The sequence below is a fragment of the Diadema antillarum genome, unplaced genomic scaffold, assembly GCF_040938485.1.
Source record: "Diadema antillarum isolate AM-2024a unplaced genomic scaffold, OU_Dant_1.0 seq00000835_RagTag, whole genome shotgun sequence".
Lineage (NCBI taxonomy): Eukaryota > Metazoa > Echinodermata > Echinoidea > Diadematoida > Diadematidae > Diadema > Diadema antillarum.
Genome location: NW_027271711.1, coordinates 179,419 through 200,000, shown reverse-complemented (window position 1 = coordinate 200,000; position 20,582 = coordinate 179,419). Strand labels below are relative to the sequence as shown.

At 40.5% G+C, this 20,582-nt stretch overlaps 1 protein-coding gene across 1 annotated transcript in view; it reads right to left on the bottom strand.

Annotated features, from left to right (window-relative positions):
• Positions 1-95: 95 nt before the first annotated feature.
• LOC139740097 (transient receptor potential cation channel subfamily M member-like 2) overlaps positions 96-20,582 on the bottom strand; it is a 191,763-nt gene continuing 171,276 nt past the window's right edge. The window contains exon 18 of the mRNA XM_071650683.1: positions 96-6,350. Coding sequence (XP_071506784.1) covers positions 6,234-6,350 — 117 coding nt within the window. The 3' untranslated portion in view covers positions 96-6,233. The remainder of the gene's footprint in view (positions 6,351-20,582) is intronic.

Below are 20,582 nucleotides of genomic sequence, written 5' to 3'. Positions count from 1 at the left end.
TTTGGACCCATTCCACCCCACTCCCTTGGGTCCCAAGGGGGGGGGGGGGGGGGGGGGTCCCAAGGGGGGAAGGGGCACCCCTGATTCTGCCATGAACAAACTTGAAACAACAGTCATCAATATATTGACTCATTGTATTAACTTAGCTCAATCACTTCTGGTTCTAGAGAAAATCTTTACAGATTCCTTACTGGGGGTGGGTTGGGCCCCCCAGGGGCCCCCCAGGTGGGGCATGGTGCCCATTTGATGGAATTGAGATTCTATCCCCCTAGGGATGCTACCTACCAAGTTTGGTGAAAATTCATAAAGGGATTTTCAAGAAAAAGATGAAAAATTACAGTTTAGGCCCCAATTTAGGCCCCCTGGGGCCCCAAGGTGAAGCATGGTGCCCATTTGATGGGAATGAGATTCTATCCCCCTAGGGATGCTACCTGCCAAGTTTGGTGAAAATTCATATTGGCATTTTCAAGAAAAAGATGAAAATGTACAATTTGGGCCCCATTAGGACCCCTCCCCATCCTCCTCCCCTGGGTCCGAAGGGGGACACCCCTGATTCCGCCATGAACAAACTTGAAACTACAGTCATCAATGCACTAACTCATAGTACTAACTTAGCTCCATCACTTCTGGTTCTAGAGAAGAAGATTTTTAAAGATTTCTTAATGTTGGGGGGTTTGGGCCCCTCTGGGGGCCCCCAGGTGGGGCATGGTGCCCATTTGAACAAACTGAAATTCTAACCCCCTAGGGATGCTACCTGCCAAGTTCGGTGAAAATCGGTCATGGGGTTCTCAAGAAGAAGATGAAAATGTAAAAAGTTTACGCACGCTGGACGCCGGACGAAGAGTGATCGCAATAGCTCACTTGAGCCTTTGGCTCAGGTGAGCTAATAAGAGAGCGAAAATACATTGGTAACCTACTTGTCCATAACTACTAAATTGTATCATATCTTGATACATCTGTACATGTTTCAGCCACAAGCACTCGTATAAGGAACAAAACCAGTCCATTTTATGTTACAACATTTACATGATGAACATCATTTTTTTCCTCACAGTATGCCAGAAAACCACACGAGGGCTAAAAGATCCATCAAACACATCAGGATTTAAATTTTATGCTCACTGTATCCCAGGGAGATGGAAAAATACATACTTTAAAATTACAAAAAGTAAAATAGAATATAAAATAAAAAAGATCCTGAGGTCACTGTCTCTTCAATTAGGCCTACAAAGTACATTACATTTATCAACAATGATTGCCTAACATTAAGAAAACTTGTTTCCTCATTTGCCATTTTGTTTAAAACTTCAACAGGATTTCTTGACATGATTTCTTTCATTTTTTAATCACTCAAAATGGTGGAAAATATTGTATTTACTCACATATACTAATACTAATACAGGCCCTTCAGGAAAACATATCCCTTCAACTAGGGTATGAGTGTTAGGGGAAATCAATCAATTACAAACTTCAAATTAACATCAAAGTAGCATTCTTAATTTCCCCTTATCTATTTTAGGTTCTTTGGATCAATGTTAAAATATGGTCTTAAAACATGCAGTGTATATCTCTGTACCGGTATTCAGTTTGAGATGGTAACTGTGAGCCAGTGAAGTGTACCAATAACTGTACCATGAACAGAATCAGAAGTCGATGTAAAATGCTAAATATGTTGCTGCTTTAGTCATTTGCTCAACATTCAGTATGGTAAAAATGTACTTTTTAATGTTCAAGTATTAAATGACACTATGACCCTGAAAGGAATGCTGACATAACAAGAGACCTGGGGGTTTAGTGCTGACCTGAATATCACATGCTCACTTTAAATTGCATTCTTGCAGACTATTACCAGAAGACATAGCATATTTAGGGAAGGGGACCTTTTTAGGGCCTACAGGGGACCATGTGTTTATTGTTTTTTTTTTCTCTATCACACTGGTAAAAATACCTGCCAAGTACACTGTACACTGTAATTAGAAAATTTGACTATGCAAAAAAGGATCAAAATATAAAAACTGGCCCTCAATTTGGTCCCTGCTGGACCCCTGGATTTACAATAAATAACCTTCAAAGTACATTCATCAATGTATTTACTCAAAGTGGGGAACTGTGCCTATTGTACACACATTTCTTCTACACTCCAGCGATGGCATCTGTCAAATTGGGTGAAAAGAATCTGACCATGCATTTTTACGAAGACCATGAAAATGTGAAAACTGGCCCCAACTTGAACCCCCCTTACTTTTATACTCATAACACTACCTTACCTTCTGCCTCCTGGTTTGAGAGAAAAAAGATTCATACCGATTATTTAAATTTAGGGCTTTGCCCCTCCCTTAAAGGCATTGTGCCCCTTGGGGGCCCTAAGCAGGGAATGTTGCCTATTTGCACATATATGTATTCTTTCTTCATAGCAAAAATCATGGAAGTACAGTTACCAGTCAAAACTTACTCATAGCCATAACTTCATTCGTCACTAAAGGTTTTAGAGAAGATTTGCAAAGATTCCTTAATTTGGGGGTTTTGTCTGTCTCCCATCTGGGCTATGAACATGTTACTATACTAGGTCCTATACTAGACACATTGCAGGTCCTGAACTAACTCACAAAATACTAACCACAGTAGACAAGATATATAATGATATGCATAATAAACTTTGATGGCTCTGGCAAAACTATCAGACAGCATGATATCTTAACCCGTTGAGGACGGACTGATTTTACTACAACGAGCATTTCCCATAAACACTTGCCCGAGTATACTCGGGCCTCATCCTCAACAGATTAATTTACTGAGTGCTGTATATAAAGAGAGTCTGGCCAACTACTGACAATGGGCGCCATGTCGTTGCCCTGCGCATTGTGCATTAGAGTGTTAGTATGTATGCTCATATGTCATAATTAGAGCAAACAAAGTACCGTACATTTAACAATGGGCGCTGCATGTGAGCTCTGTTCCCGTGTGTGTGCTTGAAGCTGGTAATGGCATGGTGCCTAGTGATCATGGGACCTGCTATTGACCAATCCAAGGCTTCAAAGCTCTTTGGCCATCAACCAAGTTGGCCAGACTCTCTCTATATACGGCACTGAATTTATCAGCAGTCGCATTACTCATTTGCATGACAAAGTAACTGAAATTTTCAAACATCCATTTATCAATTCTCATAACAATATCAGGCTATAATTATTATTCCTATTACTCAAAGTATTCAAAATAATACAATACCAGGGTAAATGTGTAATAAGGGTAACAAAAACCATACCAGCGGAAGTACGTGGTCTGACTCTCTCAGTCACTGAACAAGAAATCGATGGTGACGTGATCGGCTGGCAGAAAGGCAGAAAAAATTGATCATTAGCAGCTACAGAAACTTTCCAAAATCAAACTTGTATCTACTTGCTTTTAGCCTGTAAACCCGCTTTATGAAGAGGATATGTTTTATGCACAATTACTTTCAGCAAGCAGTCTATATAATCCACAGCATCCATTAAAATAAAACTATATAAAAACAACAACAACCCCACAACACTTATACATAAATATATAACATGATAGCATGATCTTCATATACTGTCTGTTTGGAAACAAAAACAAATTTTACAATCTGATTAAACAGCCTATACAATATACACAAACTGATAGATGGTTTTCATATTCCACTTATGTTAAAAAATAAATTGGTGCAATATCTTGAGTTGAAACTTGAAAATGCTTAAATTCTTATGGTGGCAAATGTCACTGCATTACTGCAAAGTACACCGTCCACTGTAATGAATGATGGACATTCTTAATCAAGACAGCATACAGTCAAGGGGATGAAACCAATGAATAATCCTGTGATTCCAGGTGACTAGCAATAATCAGCAAATGGTATCAACCAGGCACATGTGACATATGCTTGAATGAATGAATCTTGTCTGTTCTGAAAAAAAAAAACCCTCAAGAATTGCCAGGTTAATGTTTATTCCCTGACATCTAACATGATGGATGAGAACACATCTTCACATATATCAGAAGTGTCTCCTTACTAAACATGATGTTCAAGTACAAACAATGACAGACATAGAGGATACAATGCATGTGCTTTGATAACACTGAAAGTTCAGAGATATTCCATACAGATTTAAGGCACTGCACACTTTTATTCACTACTATCACATCATTTCTACAAAATCTTGCACCAGGTAGACAGTATAAGTTTACACATAATGTGCATCAAAACTATATTTTCCTCTTGAAAGACACTGAAAATCTCAGAAATTGCCCAATATATATATTTCTGTTATTCATCGATGACATGCCATTTCTTCACAATCTTAAAAAAGGTATACAGTAAAATGCACCTAAACTATCTATTGAAAAACAATGATAATCACTGGGATTGCTCAATGATATACTATTGTGGCTTATCTCACAATCAAAGAGATGAATATTACAGTATTATTGTTCACTTCTACATTAATATTATCGAATATCCTCTTCATACGCACTTCATACACAATAGCCACTTTCTTGTCAATTTGAAATCAAACATACAATCAATGCTGAGCTTAAACATGCTGTTCAGATGTAAGTACAAATAATAATAATTTTTTTTTTCCCATATGATTTTCTCATATCTCTTTCTCCTTTGGGCAGATCTATAGTATCTTTGCAAATCTTATGTTAGAAATAATTGACTTCTGCTTTTTTTTTGCATAAAGGGTTATATAACTATTTATGGCACCTCAGAATAATTGTGAGAGCACATCAAGCTTTAATCTATCCACTTTGCAACTATAATCTCTGTAAAATGCTCGTCTCACAGTGATAGCCTGTGTTTGCTTTGAATTTTGTTACAAAAACTGTTCTTTGTCATTCTGACTGTTAACAGACTGTCACAGAAAATAAAACAACAACAAACACATACAATGACACAGTGTCTAAGCATTTAATCAATAAAAACTCTATGAAGGTGCCATGTTACTGGGGGCACTCACACAGCTATGTAGCTTGTAGTAATGCACATGCCTTGAGAATATTAAGATACCCGTTTAGCAGTTTGTAGCATCTGAGTTTAGTTGTGGCTTTGTAGTAGACTTGAAGACATGTACAGTTGAAGCACCATGGAAGTGTCCAAGGTTCTACTCATCATTCAAATAGTAACTGATGTGGAAACTTGAATCCAAATAACTTTGTAACTATGAGATGTATCCTATCAAAATGATAATATGTGGCCCTGCATCACAAAACCAACAAAAAGTCGCCAGACACAGATTTTTAGTTCAGGAAAGATTCTGAAAGAGCAGATTCTAAGCATTAAAATGACGTATAACTCAAATGAAATGGACTCTCGTAACCTATCCATATATTGGAAAGAAAGCACACACTCTGGAAAAGTGTGAACCGAGAAAAGAGGCTCTGAAGTACAGGGTCTATTCAAGCGCTTAATCTTCACCAAACCGCGCTGGCTGTGCGATGAATAGGACAAAAAACAGGGTGTAAACAACCGGAGCAACAACAATGAAGAGATTAACGGATTAAGCTCAAATTAGACATGCTCTATTAACACATTCTGTCCATGATTAATGCCAACTTTCAAGGCAGTAGCTTTATTCCTTCAAAAGTTACTAGACTTAAAAATGAAGAATGTGCTAGAGACTATCAAGAACTGAACAGGTGCCTCCAGATCTCACTACTCTACGAAAAATGGGTTGTAGAAAAACTAGTGAAAATGCACTTTCCCATTCATTTTTTATCCCAAACTTAAGACTAATGTAGAAGAAGGGTGGTTCTTTTAGAAAATATGAAAAACCCAATATTGACTTGGTTGACCCATTTCACCTTTTTTTTGAGTCCTCACGTAAAATCAAGGGGTGCAACTTTTTGTGCGTTTTGTGGTGCACGGTCACATATATCAGTTATATCATGAGCAAAGTCACACTCAAGTGCTGGGTATATGATCAATAATTAGCATAAAGAAGAAGTGATGGATTGCCACAAAAATCATGTCCACATAAATTCATTTATATCCATGAAAGAACAACCAAATTGACTTCTACAAGTGCATTGATGCATTGGAAGCATAAAGGTTTATTTTTGTTCTTTTCTTTTTTGGAAATTGGAAATATCACTCCACTACTTGCTTTCATGCAGGAAGTGTTGTTCCATTACCAGGAGGGAGCGAAGAGTAAATTCTTTGATGATGAATCATCTGGAGATTGCCAACTGGACAGATCATTGAGCATCCAGTTTCAGAAAGCAGCGTTGTGTAGCTCTGCAACCTTTTTGAGCATGGCTGTATGGCTGGCAAAGAGTGGGATTTTAGAGCTCACCCTCTGCCATCTCACACTCTGGGCATCATCACTTGCCTGGAAGAAATGAATGTAAAATATGATACAACCAGTCAGAATAACAAAGAAGGACACTCATCCAATCTACACATGAGACAGACTGTGAAGGGCACACATTGGCAAAAAGTCAAACATGAATCCCATGGGACTTGATGCTCATCTGAGCTTTGAGGGAAATTCTACCATGATGCAAAATCCTTACACTGCCCCTTGATGACAGCTCATCAACAAATTCTAACTACTTCTTTAAAAGGTCTCAAATCATGCATTATCACTGGCCTACAAGGTACAGTGTATCTGCAAAAAATTCTGGGTGTAAGAATGACTCATGCCAAATCTTTTCAGAATGTGCTTTGAGGGAATGATTCCAGGTTTAATTTCATCAAACATCCCTGGAACTGTCATGGAATTTGTTCTTCCCCCTGTATGCATACATGTGCAATTCTACAAGAGTGTCTGCCCAGCTACTTCATCTGTAAAAGATATTGTTTTCCACCAGTGCTTTGGACCTGTGGGGCATTGCACAGGGGGCCTGCTTCAAATTCAATCCTTATGAGGGTCAAAGATCAACTTCTTACTTACATTATGTGACCCATGGAACACTTCTGCCACTTTCAGGAAATATCAAATTCCTCCATCTTGTATGTGATGTAATAAATATGAGTGTGTTGTAAAATGTAAAAGTTTACACTACCCCTCATGGGGGCAATCCAAACTATTTGAAAATGTTGCATCTTATTCTACCCATGAATATGATTCACTATGCCACGGTGCCTCCACTGTATATCTATACAAATACATGTATATATCATATACTATTATGTATATATGGGTGAGAATTTTGAACAATGTACAATAGCTAATTTTTACACCTTATGACACTCTTTCCCTCAGAACACAAGAGAATGATCTTAGACACCATTTTCTTTCATGTCATATGAGAGCCTACTAAATTTCCTTTCAGGAAATGTATGGGTTGGTATACTTTTGACTGATATTTTGTATCTGAGAAGGCCTTAAAACGTGAAAATACGGTAGAAAGGCTATATACACGATTATTCATGTTTTTCAAACCAATGATGTGACTTTTTAAAAGTTTGTGACATCTTTTATCTGGCTGTGTTCTTGATCTCACATATCTCGAGTATGTACCATAAAAATATAAGAAGTCTATGAATGCATATATAATTACAGAGAACAAATGAAATATCAAAGTCCCAAACAGACAAATGTCCTTGACACTTTTGTCACTAACACTACTGGAAAATCTACTTCGTTGTTCCAACTATAATGTTTACTAAAATTTGGTGTTCAACCTCATGAACATATCCTGCAAAAATTGTAGGTCTGCCGGCTGTACATGATGATGATGATGATGATGAAGTCTTGTATAGCGCCGGTATCCGCCAAGTCAGGCGCTCATGGGACGTAACATTCTTTTATGTAAGATTACACTCAGTTTACCTCAAGGAAGTGCATCTGCTATTTACTTCTACAGATTGCAGCCCATTAAGCGTTATTGGTGATAGTGTTCTCAGTTGTAATCAACTAAGATCTAGCCACATGGGCATATGCATGTTTTGAGTTCCCGTCCATCCCTTGTAAAATACGAACCAAAATTACATTTTTACTGCAAACCTCTGTGAAAAAAAAAGCATGTCCGTGGTGATTATTAAGTTCACTGATGTTCGAGTGGGGCACCATCTTACTTGATGGCGCAGGTACAGCCTACCTTTGGCGCTCCAGCCGAGGAGCTGTGTGCCATGTTTAGAGCGGGCTGGGGCTCATCTCCAGTTTTCAGACCAGATGATTCACCAAAAACCAAGCAAATAGTGAATTTGTGCTCTGAAAATCCACCTCCTTCTCCCTCTCTGAGCAATACATATGTTGAAAAGCTGTCAAATTTCTAATAATTTGTATTGAAAATACCTTTTCACAATTTTGAAAGAGTTAAGAAGCCTAGTACGTGCTCTCTATTGATTAGCTATCCATCCTGGAACAGGACCCCATTAGTACAGCGAATGTCCATGAAAATTTCAGCGAACCTCCGTCACGTAAACAATCCGACCGATAGGAAACATTTGTCTCAAATGTGTATTTTATTCTTTCAAACTTTCAGCTCAAATAGTGAAAAGTACCAGAAAGGAAACAATAAGCTTAGAGCTGTAATTTCACAATTTCTGAGGCAGTTTGTGATCATGAACAGACAGCTCAAATTTACTTGCTATTTTTCTCTTGAATTCCCTAAAATTACACAAACACAGCTTGATATTGAAATCCAAGTTGGAGGTAAATGGCAGTCTATGTAATCTGTAATTTATGTGCAATTTAATTTCTTTCTGATGGGGTTTTGTAGACAATCTGCACTGTTAAAAGTTCAGTCCAAGAAAGAAATATCTGATAATTACAATTATATCACCGTATGATAAGTTAATGTTACTTGAAAATATTGCTGAATCACGAGTCTCTCATACCCAAAGGTGCATAGCATTCAGCATTGAATTTAACTGTGATAAAAAAGTAAAATGTTCTGCTCACAAATATGCATTCATAGAAGAAGTCCATGCAGTATAGAGGAACAGTGTCACTTTTTAGTGACAGATGCTCCCCATGTATTTCTTTTGAGTAAGGTAACTGCCATTTCAAAAGGAACACATCCATTTTGGGGCTTCCATCACGGATGTTTCCTGTAGTTGTCATATTTTCCATGCCTTTATGCACTCTTATCTTTACCTTCACAACAATTTTCTCTCATTCTCTATGTAGCCTGAACATGCCATGGCCAAAAAGAAAAGAAAAAAAAAAATCAAATCCAAAAAGTGCTATGCAATCACAGTCACAATAAATTTGAAGGAAAAGAATGAAATGATGGAAGAAGTCTGTAATGAGCAAGAGGCAAGAAGGAAACATGAAAGTTCAAAAAGAATGTGGAAGCAGTTGAGTGAAATAGAGAAGGAATGGAGAAGGGATCGAGCTCCAACGCGCATATAGAGAAAATAAGTGTGAGTGCACTTCCGTTAAAACAAATTCCTCTGGATGGGCAGCTCCGAAATTCCGACATTGTTATTCCAACATAACAATGTCGGAATTTCGGAGCTTGCAAATGGGTATTTGTTCCATGTTCATCGTGTCACTGCCGGCAACCAGGGACAGTGCAAACAATGTCGGAATTTCGGAGCTTGGGTATTTGTTCCATGTTCATCGTGTCACTGCCGGCAACCAGGGACATCCTGGTGGTAGTGTCGCTGCCCGGAAAGCAGTAGATGACAGGTTTGAGTCCCACTGGTTCCTATTTTCCGACATGTTTGTTAATTTACAGATCAGCAGTTGCGATCTTAACAAATTTAATTCGTAGAGGGAGACAAAGTGAAGAAACTTGTACCTGAAGAAAGTTCCTTGTTCTACAGGTTCTTATCCCGAGAGTTTGTTAATCCAAAAATGAAATAAGGTTTGCAATTCTGAAAGTCTGTTCTTCTAAAAGTAGAATACGCCTGATATTTGTTAAGGCGAAAATGACGTGAGGTTTTTAGTTCCAAAGGCTTCGGTTGTTAATTTGTTTCTTCACATTTGGATTAATGAACCTTATTTCATGTTCCAATCAAGAAACCTTTGGATTAATGGAGATTCCTATTATTTACCAAATAATGAACCTTCAAAATCACAAACCTTATTCAATTTTGGGATTGATGAACGGTAGGAATAACGAGCCTTCGAAACAATGTGGTAAAAACGTTTGTTATAACGAACTTTATTCCATATCGAAGTCACTAACATCAATTTAAGTTATATGGAGTTTGTCTATTTTGTCATGATAAACCTTTGGAGTAACAAACTTTGTACCATTGTACCATTTCTCATCAACATAATAATGCAAGTTCTCCTCCGTAATGGTGTTTAATATGAGGACCAAGCGCAGAGTGATATCTGTTTAAACACACTGGAACCGGAAGCATTTTCCCCTAGCAGTTTAACTTCGTATTTGGATAATGGAGCACATTTCTTTTGTTTTTTGTTTGTCAATTAAGTTATCAAATTTAGCTATGACTCTGTTCGCTGTAAGCAAATTTTGCATCTATAGACTTTTTGATAATAATTATGTCGTGATAACAAAATTTGGGATAAAAGTATGTATTGTAAATGATGTGCAGTGTATCGCCATATCGAGAGCATTACATTGTTGAAATCAGGGAACTCTCAATGTGATCTTGTTTTATGTCTCTTTTTTTCATAGGAACTTCAGTATTAACCAATCTTCAGTTAAAGACACCTGAACTTATTATAGAAAATGTTGTCAAATTATCATCTAATCTATCTGTGTGAATGTAATGAAAGACATGACATTTCACTTGATTCTCATTACCTAAGTGTAAACTTTGAAATGGTAATTGGTAATTGCCGAGTTAACTGATTTGCTTGAAAGAACATACTAGCGATAAGGCGTAATGTTTCATCAGACAGAATATGTTACTGAGATTTACATGTACCTTCGAACATCCATCTACGAGAGATGGAAGAAGTGTTTTCTTTGATTCCTCACCATGAAAAAAGAGGCAAGCTTTTAAAATACAGAATGGCCAATAATTATTTGGAATTTTGTAGAGGAATATGTCACGACACGAAACCGCTGCTTATTGTCAATGGAAAGCTTTTCCAACTCTGCAGAATTGTACTGTTCAATATGTTGTTTTTTCAGAATGTCCATGAGCTATATGCGCACTTCCGTGATGAAAACTATGCTATATTTGTTGAGTTAGAGAGACTGCCTGGATCAGAGACATCATAAGAAAAACACCTTATTATTTTGAAGTAAGAATTTAAGTATGGAACAATGAAATAAGAGGTTGACATAATGAGTTTCTGTAAAATGTGCACAAATTGAAGAAAGTGATTAGCGAAAGAGTGATATTTCAACAGAAGTAACGAATTTGGTTAAATTTTCGGTTGTCTACCATTACATACAGGTTATCAGTACAAATTTAATATTCTGCCCACACATACACATATATATCTTTTGATATTTCATTCCCATTATGAACCGAATCAGACTGTAAAAATCTATGCTAAATGGTATTCAAATATATGAGGAGTAATATTCCTCACGGACGTTCACTGCTCTGGACATGGTAAACTTCCATGGTAAATAAAAATGGCTCCTCTAGGAAGATCCTGGTATAATTGGTTTCATATCAAAGCTTGAATTATACTCTTTCAGGAAAGAAAAACGATTTTGAGTAATTCCTACTTTTTAAATTTCGTGCTGTTTGGTCTGAATTGTAAATCGTTCAAAATTCTGACCCATAAACAGTATGTCAGAACAGAATAGTCAGTAGTGACTATGTTATATACTATCGATGCCATACTTACCCATCCTAATTTTACAATTGCTCTTCATTACCCTCATGGGAATAGCCACCGGTAAATATTTTGCATTTTTCCCTTCAGGCCCCTGTGTTCCAAGGCAGGAAACCTCGCTGAGAGCCTATATAAGCAGCCTTTCCGCTGTCTCCTTCCTCTTTCGTACCTCTTATGAAAGTGGTGTGATTGCCCCCCAGGAAGGGGGAGGGTTCATGGGTAAGTATGGCTTTGCTAGTAAATAAGATACTCACTACTGAGTATTCTGATTTACAGCGCTTCGCCATACTTACCCATCCTAATTTTACTATTGCTAGACTCCCACGGTCATTTAGGAGGAGGGGACACAATACACCACTGACGAAGTTTTGTGGCTATTAATTTCACCTACCCTTTCTTGCCTTTAGGGCCAAGTTAGGTTTGACTAGGGCACGATAGCACTGCTTTTGCAAATTCAGTCCCATGGCTTATTACATCAGAAGGTAATAAGAGATGAATGTGTTTGGGGTAGCCCAGTATGCAGCTTGTAGGATCTCTTCTAGAGATACACCCTTAAAACGGCCCATGAGGCTGCAACTACTCATGTGTCATGGGCTCTGAGGATAGAGTTTCATCTCCTCCTGCCTTTATCCCTTGGACTATCCTCCGAGAAATTGTATTTACGGAAGCAGGGCATAAGGTTCAACTGAACTAATGAACCACTGTTTAGATTTCCGGATTTTCTCAGTGCGACTAAGCGACTAATTTACCATTTTAGGGCTCTCACAGAGCACCATAGTCTGTCCTCTGATATTGATGAGAACGCTTTCATGACTGGAAGACCATCTCACATGGTTTTGAAGATTCTCTCTGATTTTTGGATACAAAACCCGGTTTTGGAATCAGCGAATGTGACCTGATTTAAGCGAGAGTTCATGGATTAGACTAAGAGAAATACAGTCTTTACTGACAAATCAAGCAAGGAAGGCTTATGCATTGGTTCAAAGGGAGCTTTAGTAAGTCCCCGTAGGACAATGGGCAGGTTCCATCTTGGACAGAGAACTCGCCGAGGGGGATTCTGTAGGAAGAAAGCTTTGGTTGGTCTACACAGAAAATTGCAGTTAGATACTGTTTCTCCATTACTAAAACTTGTATGGATTGCTCCAATAGTTGATCTGTATCCTCTAATGGAGGAAATGCTTAGTCCCTAATCAAACAGTAAGAGTAGGAAGTCTGCTATCTTACCTAGAGGGGCTGAGGTTGGATCAATCTGCATGCAGTACGTCATAACCATGTGTAGAATCGTTGCAGTCTTGAATCGTTAGTGTTCCTTGTAGAGGCTCTGAGAAATCTGGCAGCCATATTGGCAGCCCTCTCTGAAAGCCTGTGTCTTCTGCACTTCTCCTGAAATGGGTCAGAGTGTCAGGCTTCGCTTCCGAGGATTTGGGTTAATACGTCTGTGTCCCTGGTTGTTTCAGTGAGTCTTTCTTTACCAGGAGTGTTGTGGGAACGTCCATGAGCAGTTTTGTCCGACGTGGGAACCGTGGTCTCCGTGGCCACCAAGGAGCAACAAGAAAGATTGTTGCATTATCCACTATTACCTTCTCGAGCACTTTTAGGATCATTGAAATTGGTGGGAAGGCGTAACCTGGTATCCCTTTCCGTGACATTGGGAGTAAGTCTATTGCATAGGCTTGTGGGTCATGATATTTCGTGCAGCTGCAGTATGTGGGAAGTTGTTTGTTTAGAGAAGATGCGAACAGGTCGATTTGAGACTGTGTCATATTGATTATCCTTTGCACCGTTTCCCGTTTGAGATACTTACCACGGGAGACAGTCTGCTATGTAGTTCTCCTTCCCCGGTATGTGGCATGTTTTCAGTGAAATGTTGTGTTTCAGACGCCACTCTAAAATCTGCACTGTCAAATGGCAAAGGGTTGGAGATCTTGTGCCCCCCTTGTCTGTTCATGTAGGACACTACTGTCATGTTGTCTGACTTCATCAGTATGCACCTGCTCATTATTTGTGTTTGAAATTCCCTCAATGCCAACTGGACTGCTTTCATTTCCAGCATGTTTATGCGCAACTTTGCATCTCCTTTCCCCCAACATCCCGAAATTTTGCTGTCTGTGATGTGAACTCCCCAACCCTGTAGGGATGCATCTGTCATTATGGTCAAAGAGGGGGAGGGGCTCCTTGTTGGTTTCCCTTCGCCTAGTATGTGAGGATTGATCCACTTCTGGATCGCAGTTGAAATCTCTGACGACAGAGGGACTAGTTTGTCGGGGAATGATGTCTGGGTCGGTAATGTCTTAGCAGGTGAAGTTGGAGGGGTCTCGATCATTAGCGTCCTGCACATATGGGGTGCAAGTCACGAGAGCGACACCCACGAGTCATACAGCCCACAAGTCATACAGCTCACAAGTCATACAGCTCACAAGTCATACAGCTCACAAGTCATACAGCTCACAAGTCATACAGCTCACAAGTCATACAGCCCACTAGTTATACGGCCCACGAGTTCGACACTGAGTAAATAAAGCCCATGAGTTCGACATCAAGTAAAATAAGCCCACAAGTTATACAGCCCATGAGTTTGACACTAGGCACATGAAGCTCACGAGACCGACACTAAACAAAGAAAGCCCACGAGACCGACACTGAGCTTAAAAGGCTCACGAGACCGACACTAGGCAAAAGAGGCCCACGAGACCGACACTAGGCAAAGAAGACCAACAAGACCGACAGGATGAACAGCGCCACCTATAGACCAATAAATTGTATAGGGTGTCCAGATAATGACATAAAGAAGGTATAAGAGATGGAAAAGGAGAGTTGCTAGGGTATTACCTCATCAATTGCCCTCCCTCACCCCCTGAACGGTCAAGATCTTTAATTGTGTTTGCGTATGTGAGTGTTTGTGAAAAAATAAACAAAATTCAGAAGTGCATGAGATGTTTCAACATTACTTTCGAAAATTCCAAAACACCCTCTTTTCCCTATCTGAAAAGCTCATACCGGTTACACCTACTCAGAAAAAAAAATTAATAAAATGATGTGGACATTCAGATCAACCAACTAGAAAAATACCCAGGTATGAAATGAAGTTCACTACAAGAAAATTATTCACAAAATGGTCAGTGTTGAAGTGCACACCTGCTTTACATGATATGGGGGGGGGGGGGGGTAGTCATCTGCGAAGGCGTTGGAATGGTAAAAATTCACAGAAAATAATGTAATCGTCAATTAAGGTAGCGTTAAAAATTTGGAAAAAGAAGATGCATCCATGAAAACAACTTTTCTATTTCATGAAAAATGTACCGTTTTGAAAAGAAATATTATTATACAAACACAAGCCACTGAAATCGAGGTGAATCGCTGCAATAAAAAAAGTTTTCATCCGTTGAATTTCATACACTATAGTTAAAGAGAAAATTAAAAATTAAACTCTAAGCAGGCGGGTATAAGCAGGCAGATAGGATATCTAGTAAGGCCTACTTAACTTGTGAAGCGAGAGAGAAAAGGGCAAAAAAAATCTTACATACTGTCCACCGTCTAATTAGAAATTTGGAAAGCCTATTAAATATAGCACGATGGCATCTAAAACTAAACCATTCATCGGTCTTGTCCTCTATCATTTTTTCATACATTTTATTTTTTTTTTTTGGGGGGGGTGGTCCCATGAAGAGGACAATTCTATTTAAAAAAAAGAAAAAATGGTAGCAATGTCGCTCCTCGTAGCGTGACAAAATTGCCCCCTAAAAGCCACACGTGTACAAATACATACTTAATGTTGTTGATATGTAGATGGTGCTGTTATTAGTAAGTTACAATCTTTCGCTCGACAGCGTAACGAAATTGCACCCGCCATTATGTAATTTTCCCCTTAATGAAACACCCTGTACAGGTACATAGTTGCAATTGACATGTAGATGGCGCTGTTCATCCTGTCGGTCTCGTGAGCCTTCTTTGCCTAGTGTCGGTCTCGTGGGCTTTCTTTGCCTATGTCGGTCTCGTGACCCTTCTTTGCCTAGTGTCAGTCTCGTGGGCTTTCTTTGCCTAGTGTCGGTCTCCTGACCCTTCTTTGCCTAGTGTCAGTCTCGTGGGCTTTCTTTGCCTAGTGTCGGTCTCGTGAGCCTCTTTTGTCTCTTGTCGAATTCATGGGCTGTATGACTCCTGAGCCGTATAACTCATGGGCTGTATGACTTATGGACCTATTTTTTATGTCGGTCTCGTGGACCGTATGACTCGTGGGTGTCGGTCTCGTGGGATGACCCCCACATATGTACTACATCTACCAGGCTCGACAGGAGTCCTAAGAAAATTAGCCACAGCCGTGCTTTGGACGTCGCAGCCGACAGCAGCCTCTTCATTACTTTCTCTACCCTGTGGTTTGTGAAGATTCTTGGTGCCGATTTTAGTCTGAATGGCAGGGCTTCAAATTGAAAGTACCTGTCGTTTACTGTGAAGCCTAGTAGACGTTGACTGTCGTGGTTGATGGGAATGTGATACTACTAGTAAGCATCTTTGAGGTCTATGGTAGTCTGTGGGTTTTACGGTTGGGTCTTTGGGTAGGGGAGTTTTCTGGTAGGTCTTTACCTGTTCTACAGGAATGATTAACTGGGGGCATAACCTTTCTGGACCATAGTTGTGGTATTTGATTGTTGATTTGGAGCAGGTCTAGATCTAGATAGTCAGAATTGTGGTCTAGGGTCTCGTGTTCCTTGCGTCCTTGCCATGGGTTAGCCCTTTGATCACGAAAATAGTCTTGTGGTCTACTAGTGCTAGTAGTAGGTCTATTCTGTCTGCCCATGTATGGGAAATCACACTGATACTTACAGTGGTAGGCTTGGGCTATGTCCTGGCTCGGAAAGTGGGCCTGTTGTCTACCACTAAAGGCCCCGGACCTAGGCTTGTATGTCGGTCTACACAGCTTGTAGATCGACTTATCAGCTGTAGTGCTAGCACTGATGTTCCTGTCGAGAATGGATTGGAACTTACCACTGAACAGGTCCTTTCCTTCAGTCTGGACTTTCATGAGGGCTTTTGCTGCATCTCTGTCTAGTTGCAAGCCCTCTATCACCTTTTCCCATCACAGTCATGTACAAAGGAGAGCAGTATGTGTCACCTGTTCATATTGGATGTCTGCCACCTTTGATAGCATGTCCCCGATTTTTTCTTTGTCATGCTCTTCGATGTCAAGTTTTTCTGCTTCTAGGAAGGCAGTAGTGAGATAGCCTTGTTATACAGCAAGTTGCATTGAGGCTCTAACTGAGGCATCGATGGCTGACAAATGCCATTTGCTATTTCGGAAGTTGCACAATCACAGGCTGTTCGGATTTCCCTGCTCTTTCACGCTCGCGTCGCCAACGTGAAAAGCTACGTCTGGGACTGACGGAGTAGTGAGATACTTTTTGTAGTCATCTTGCGCGATTTGGAAGTTTTAATTCACCTCTTTCCAGCATATTTTCATCTGTGCACGTTGTTGGCCTAGCTTTTTGAAGCAATCTTTACACGGAGCGTCCATCTTGACTGCGCTTTTCTTCGCGTTTTGTGGACCTCCGAGTGTGGAGTGTATGCGAAAAATCAACTTTTCAGTTTCTTTCGTCTGTGGAGCTGTTCGTTGGCAGCTGAGGGCAGTATTTGGTCAACAGATATGCTGCTGAAGCTGTATCATCTCTGCTATTGAGCGCAGCACCAGTATGCATTGTGGAGCAGACGGTGCGTGGTGAAAACTAAGTTTCGGTAAGTGCTTGAGAACCCGTCTAGCACTATTTCATTTTTGCTTGCAATATATCGAAAGAGTCCACTAAGAAACTTACCTGTCTGACGCGGTTTGCCGGAATGATGAGTCGGTTTGGAGTATTTTGAGAAAAATAATAATAGTAGGAAAACCGACTTTTATTCCAGAAGGCTCCAGACTAACTCGGTCTCGGGAAAAATTCGACCCTACTTCAGACAATTCACACGCAGTAAGTGATCACCACATTCTACTGGCCACTGCATAATACCAAATGAGGCCTAACTGAATGGACAGGAAAGTGCGTGCTAACGTACTAGTAATCCTGTACAAAACAAAACAAAAATGACAGCGCGCGGTCCTCAGTTGCTGAGACGCGCGGTCTTTCGACTTTTTGTTGTTGTTTATCAAGCGCCTTTGATTGTTTTAGAGGTGCTTGATAGGCGCACACTAATTTTGCATGCGCGCAAAAGAGGTTTTTGATGCGCGCGTTGTAACAACTCGGACCATTACTGCGAGTAGCCAGAACACGAAGCGCTAGTTTATACAGGCCGCTCCCATAGGACAACACTGTACAATCAGAGGGACAACCATTCTTACTCATCCCGCCGTCAAAGCGAAGCCGAGTTATCCCCGAGTCCGAGTCTAGCCTGACCCCGTTCGGGTAAGTTCTGAGACTGAACGTTTTTGGTTGATATTTCCCATTTTCGTCGTTACCCATCGAATATCTTGTTATTACAGCATTATTCCGCACATTTCCTAGGCATACGTTCACATTTTGGAGCAAAATTTGACAACTTTTGCAGGCTTACCAGAACTTTGTTTGGGCTTTAATAGGATCGCTTTCGGAATCAGCTAGTGCATTTTGCGAGGCGCGATCTCTCATCTCATAGGTGTAGCGCGCTGTATTGTCGCTATTCACGGATTTGGAGAGCAAGCTTATGGAACAGTCTCTCCAGTTTTTGGAGCAGCTAGAGATCCAGGTCCGAGTCGGACTCACCGACTATAGCTATCTCTACTTCCCTGTCCCTCTCTCGCTCTAGACTAGGGCTTTGTTCACGAGCGGCACAAAAGCGTGACTGTGTGTAGTAGTTTGTATGGGTGTGAGATCGAGAGGGACTTACCTGGCTTGCACTGTAATCTTTCTCGGGGGTTTGGTCTAGTGGGTCTGGGTCGGGAAAACTAGATGCCGCTCCCGTGGAGCATGACGGGCCCACTTCCTTACCTGCTACGGTGGCGGTAATTACGGGAAAGCATGCCTTTAAGGATGATATTTTGTAGAGCTTTCATTAGCCACTCACCTGCCTCCTCCGGATTGGGAAGGGTACTTATGCCGGAAGTCGGCATTTTTGCAGGAGTCCCTTCATTCTTTTGACCAGTGGGTAGTTTTCTTTTCTTCCCTTTGGTCGCGCGAGAAGCTTGGGATGCCACACTGGCTGTGGTATGGGGAGAATCCCTCTCTAGGCCGCCAGTAGCAGGGGGAATAGAAGGTGCAGGCTCACCCGCACACTCGTGCTATTTGCCCTTCGGCGGCTGCACAGCATTGTTCCTCTCCCGCAGCTTTCCCTCTGCCGAGGGGTTTGTAGTAGTGTTTTCTGTGCTTCATTTCTCTCCCTCAACTTTTCATTTGTCGAGGTTACTTTGGAGTGCGGTTTTACCTTCGCCGACACTTTGTGTTTGTCCGACATCTTTCGTAAGTGGAAAAGCCGTGGCCGTGTTTTTATTTTGTAGCCATGCATTGAGATTTATGAGAGTTTACATTCTACTGGTGTTTTCTTAACGAATGCACGGTAACGAAAGAGGAAGGAGGCAGCGGAAAGACTGCTTATATAGGCTCCTGGCGAGGTTTCCTTCTTTGGAACGCAGGGGCTTAAAGGGAAAAATGTAAAATATATACCGGTGGCTATTCCCATTGAGGGTAACGAATAGCAATTGTAAAATTAGGATGGGTAAGCATGGTGAGGCGCTGTAAATAAAAAATTACAATCGGATTTCCGCATTTTGTAACAAAACCATTTGGGTGTGTACGGTCATTAGAAGTGGAAGCAGTAGACTGCTTTGATGGAAATAATTATTCATAGACTGGATATTAAAACAAAATTGGGGTAGGTGTCTGAAGAGATCTTTGTGATATTGAAAGAGTGATAAAAAATGGATATGCAACGGCATACAATCGTACATTGTTCCTCTAACCGCACATTTTTAGGCCTATGTGTGCTCATTAACATCTGACAGTGGGTTATTCTACATTTCTTTACCACACAGCTAGTACACTCACCATATGTAACAAGCTACTTGTACTTCTTCTGTTTTCGGACTATCATCCTTTTGCTCATATCACTCAAAATAAACTTCGACATTTGCATGCACAAGACACTTCTCATATTTTCTAGGCTTCAGTAGTCTGGGCTGCAAGTGAAAACAGCATCAATTTCCCTTAGCCCTCGTTGCGTCAATAGTATGGCAGTAAAAAGGCAAGTTAGAAAAGGGGCTAAGGATAGACCAGAGGTTAACTAGGATAGTCCAGGGTTAAGGATAGTACAGGGCTAGGAAAACCAAGTGAGAAAAGGCATTTTGTATATGTATATACAGGCCTATTAGTCTGGTAGGAAGGGGGGGGGGGGGTCTCCATGCACCCTCCGAACACATTTTTTAAACTTACTTTTTTTTGTAACCCAAAGGCCCGAATTCACAAAGATGGTACAAATGAAACCATGGTTTAAACCATGGACAATGGCGTATGGTGCACCAAGTGTCGCATGGCCTATTTCGTTATGAAATCAGTCATTTCGTTGACAAAATGACCATTTCATTAACGAAACGTGTGAACAAAAAGAATGTAACAGAAATCACGTTCTCTGAAGTTCAAGTGATTCCTGTTACATTCTTTTTGGTCACACAATGATGTATTCCAGGAAATGATATGCACTATCCATGAGCTGCTGTCTAACCAGGAGGAGACGGACACCAGGGTTTTGCTCTACCTCAAGTATACCACTAAGCTTGGGTACGAGGCAGCTGTGGTGAGGACGCTAGACACAGACATTTTCTTGATCCTCTTGCACCACGCTTACTCTATCGCCCTCACTATCTTCCTTGATAAACGGACTTTCAAGCATTGCCAGATTGTGAATGTCAGTGAACTGGCATACAGAATCGAAGAGAGCTGACTACTGTAC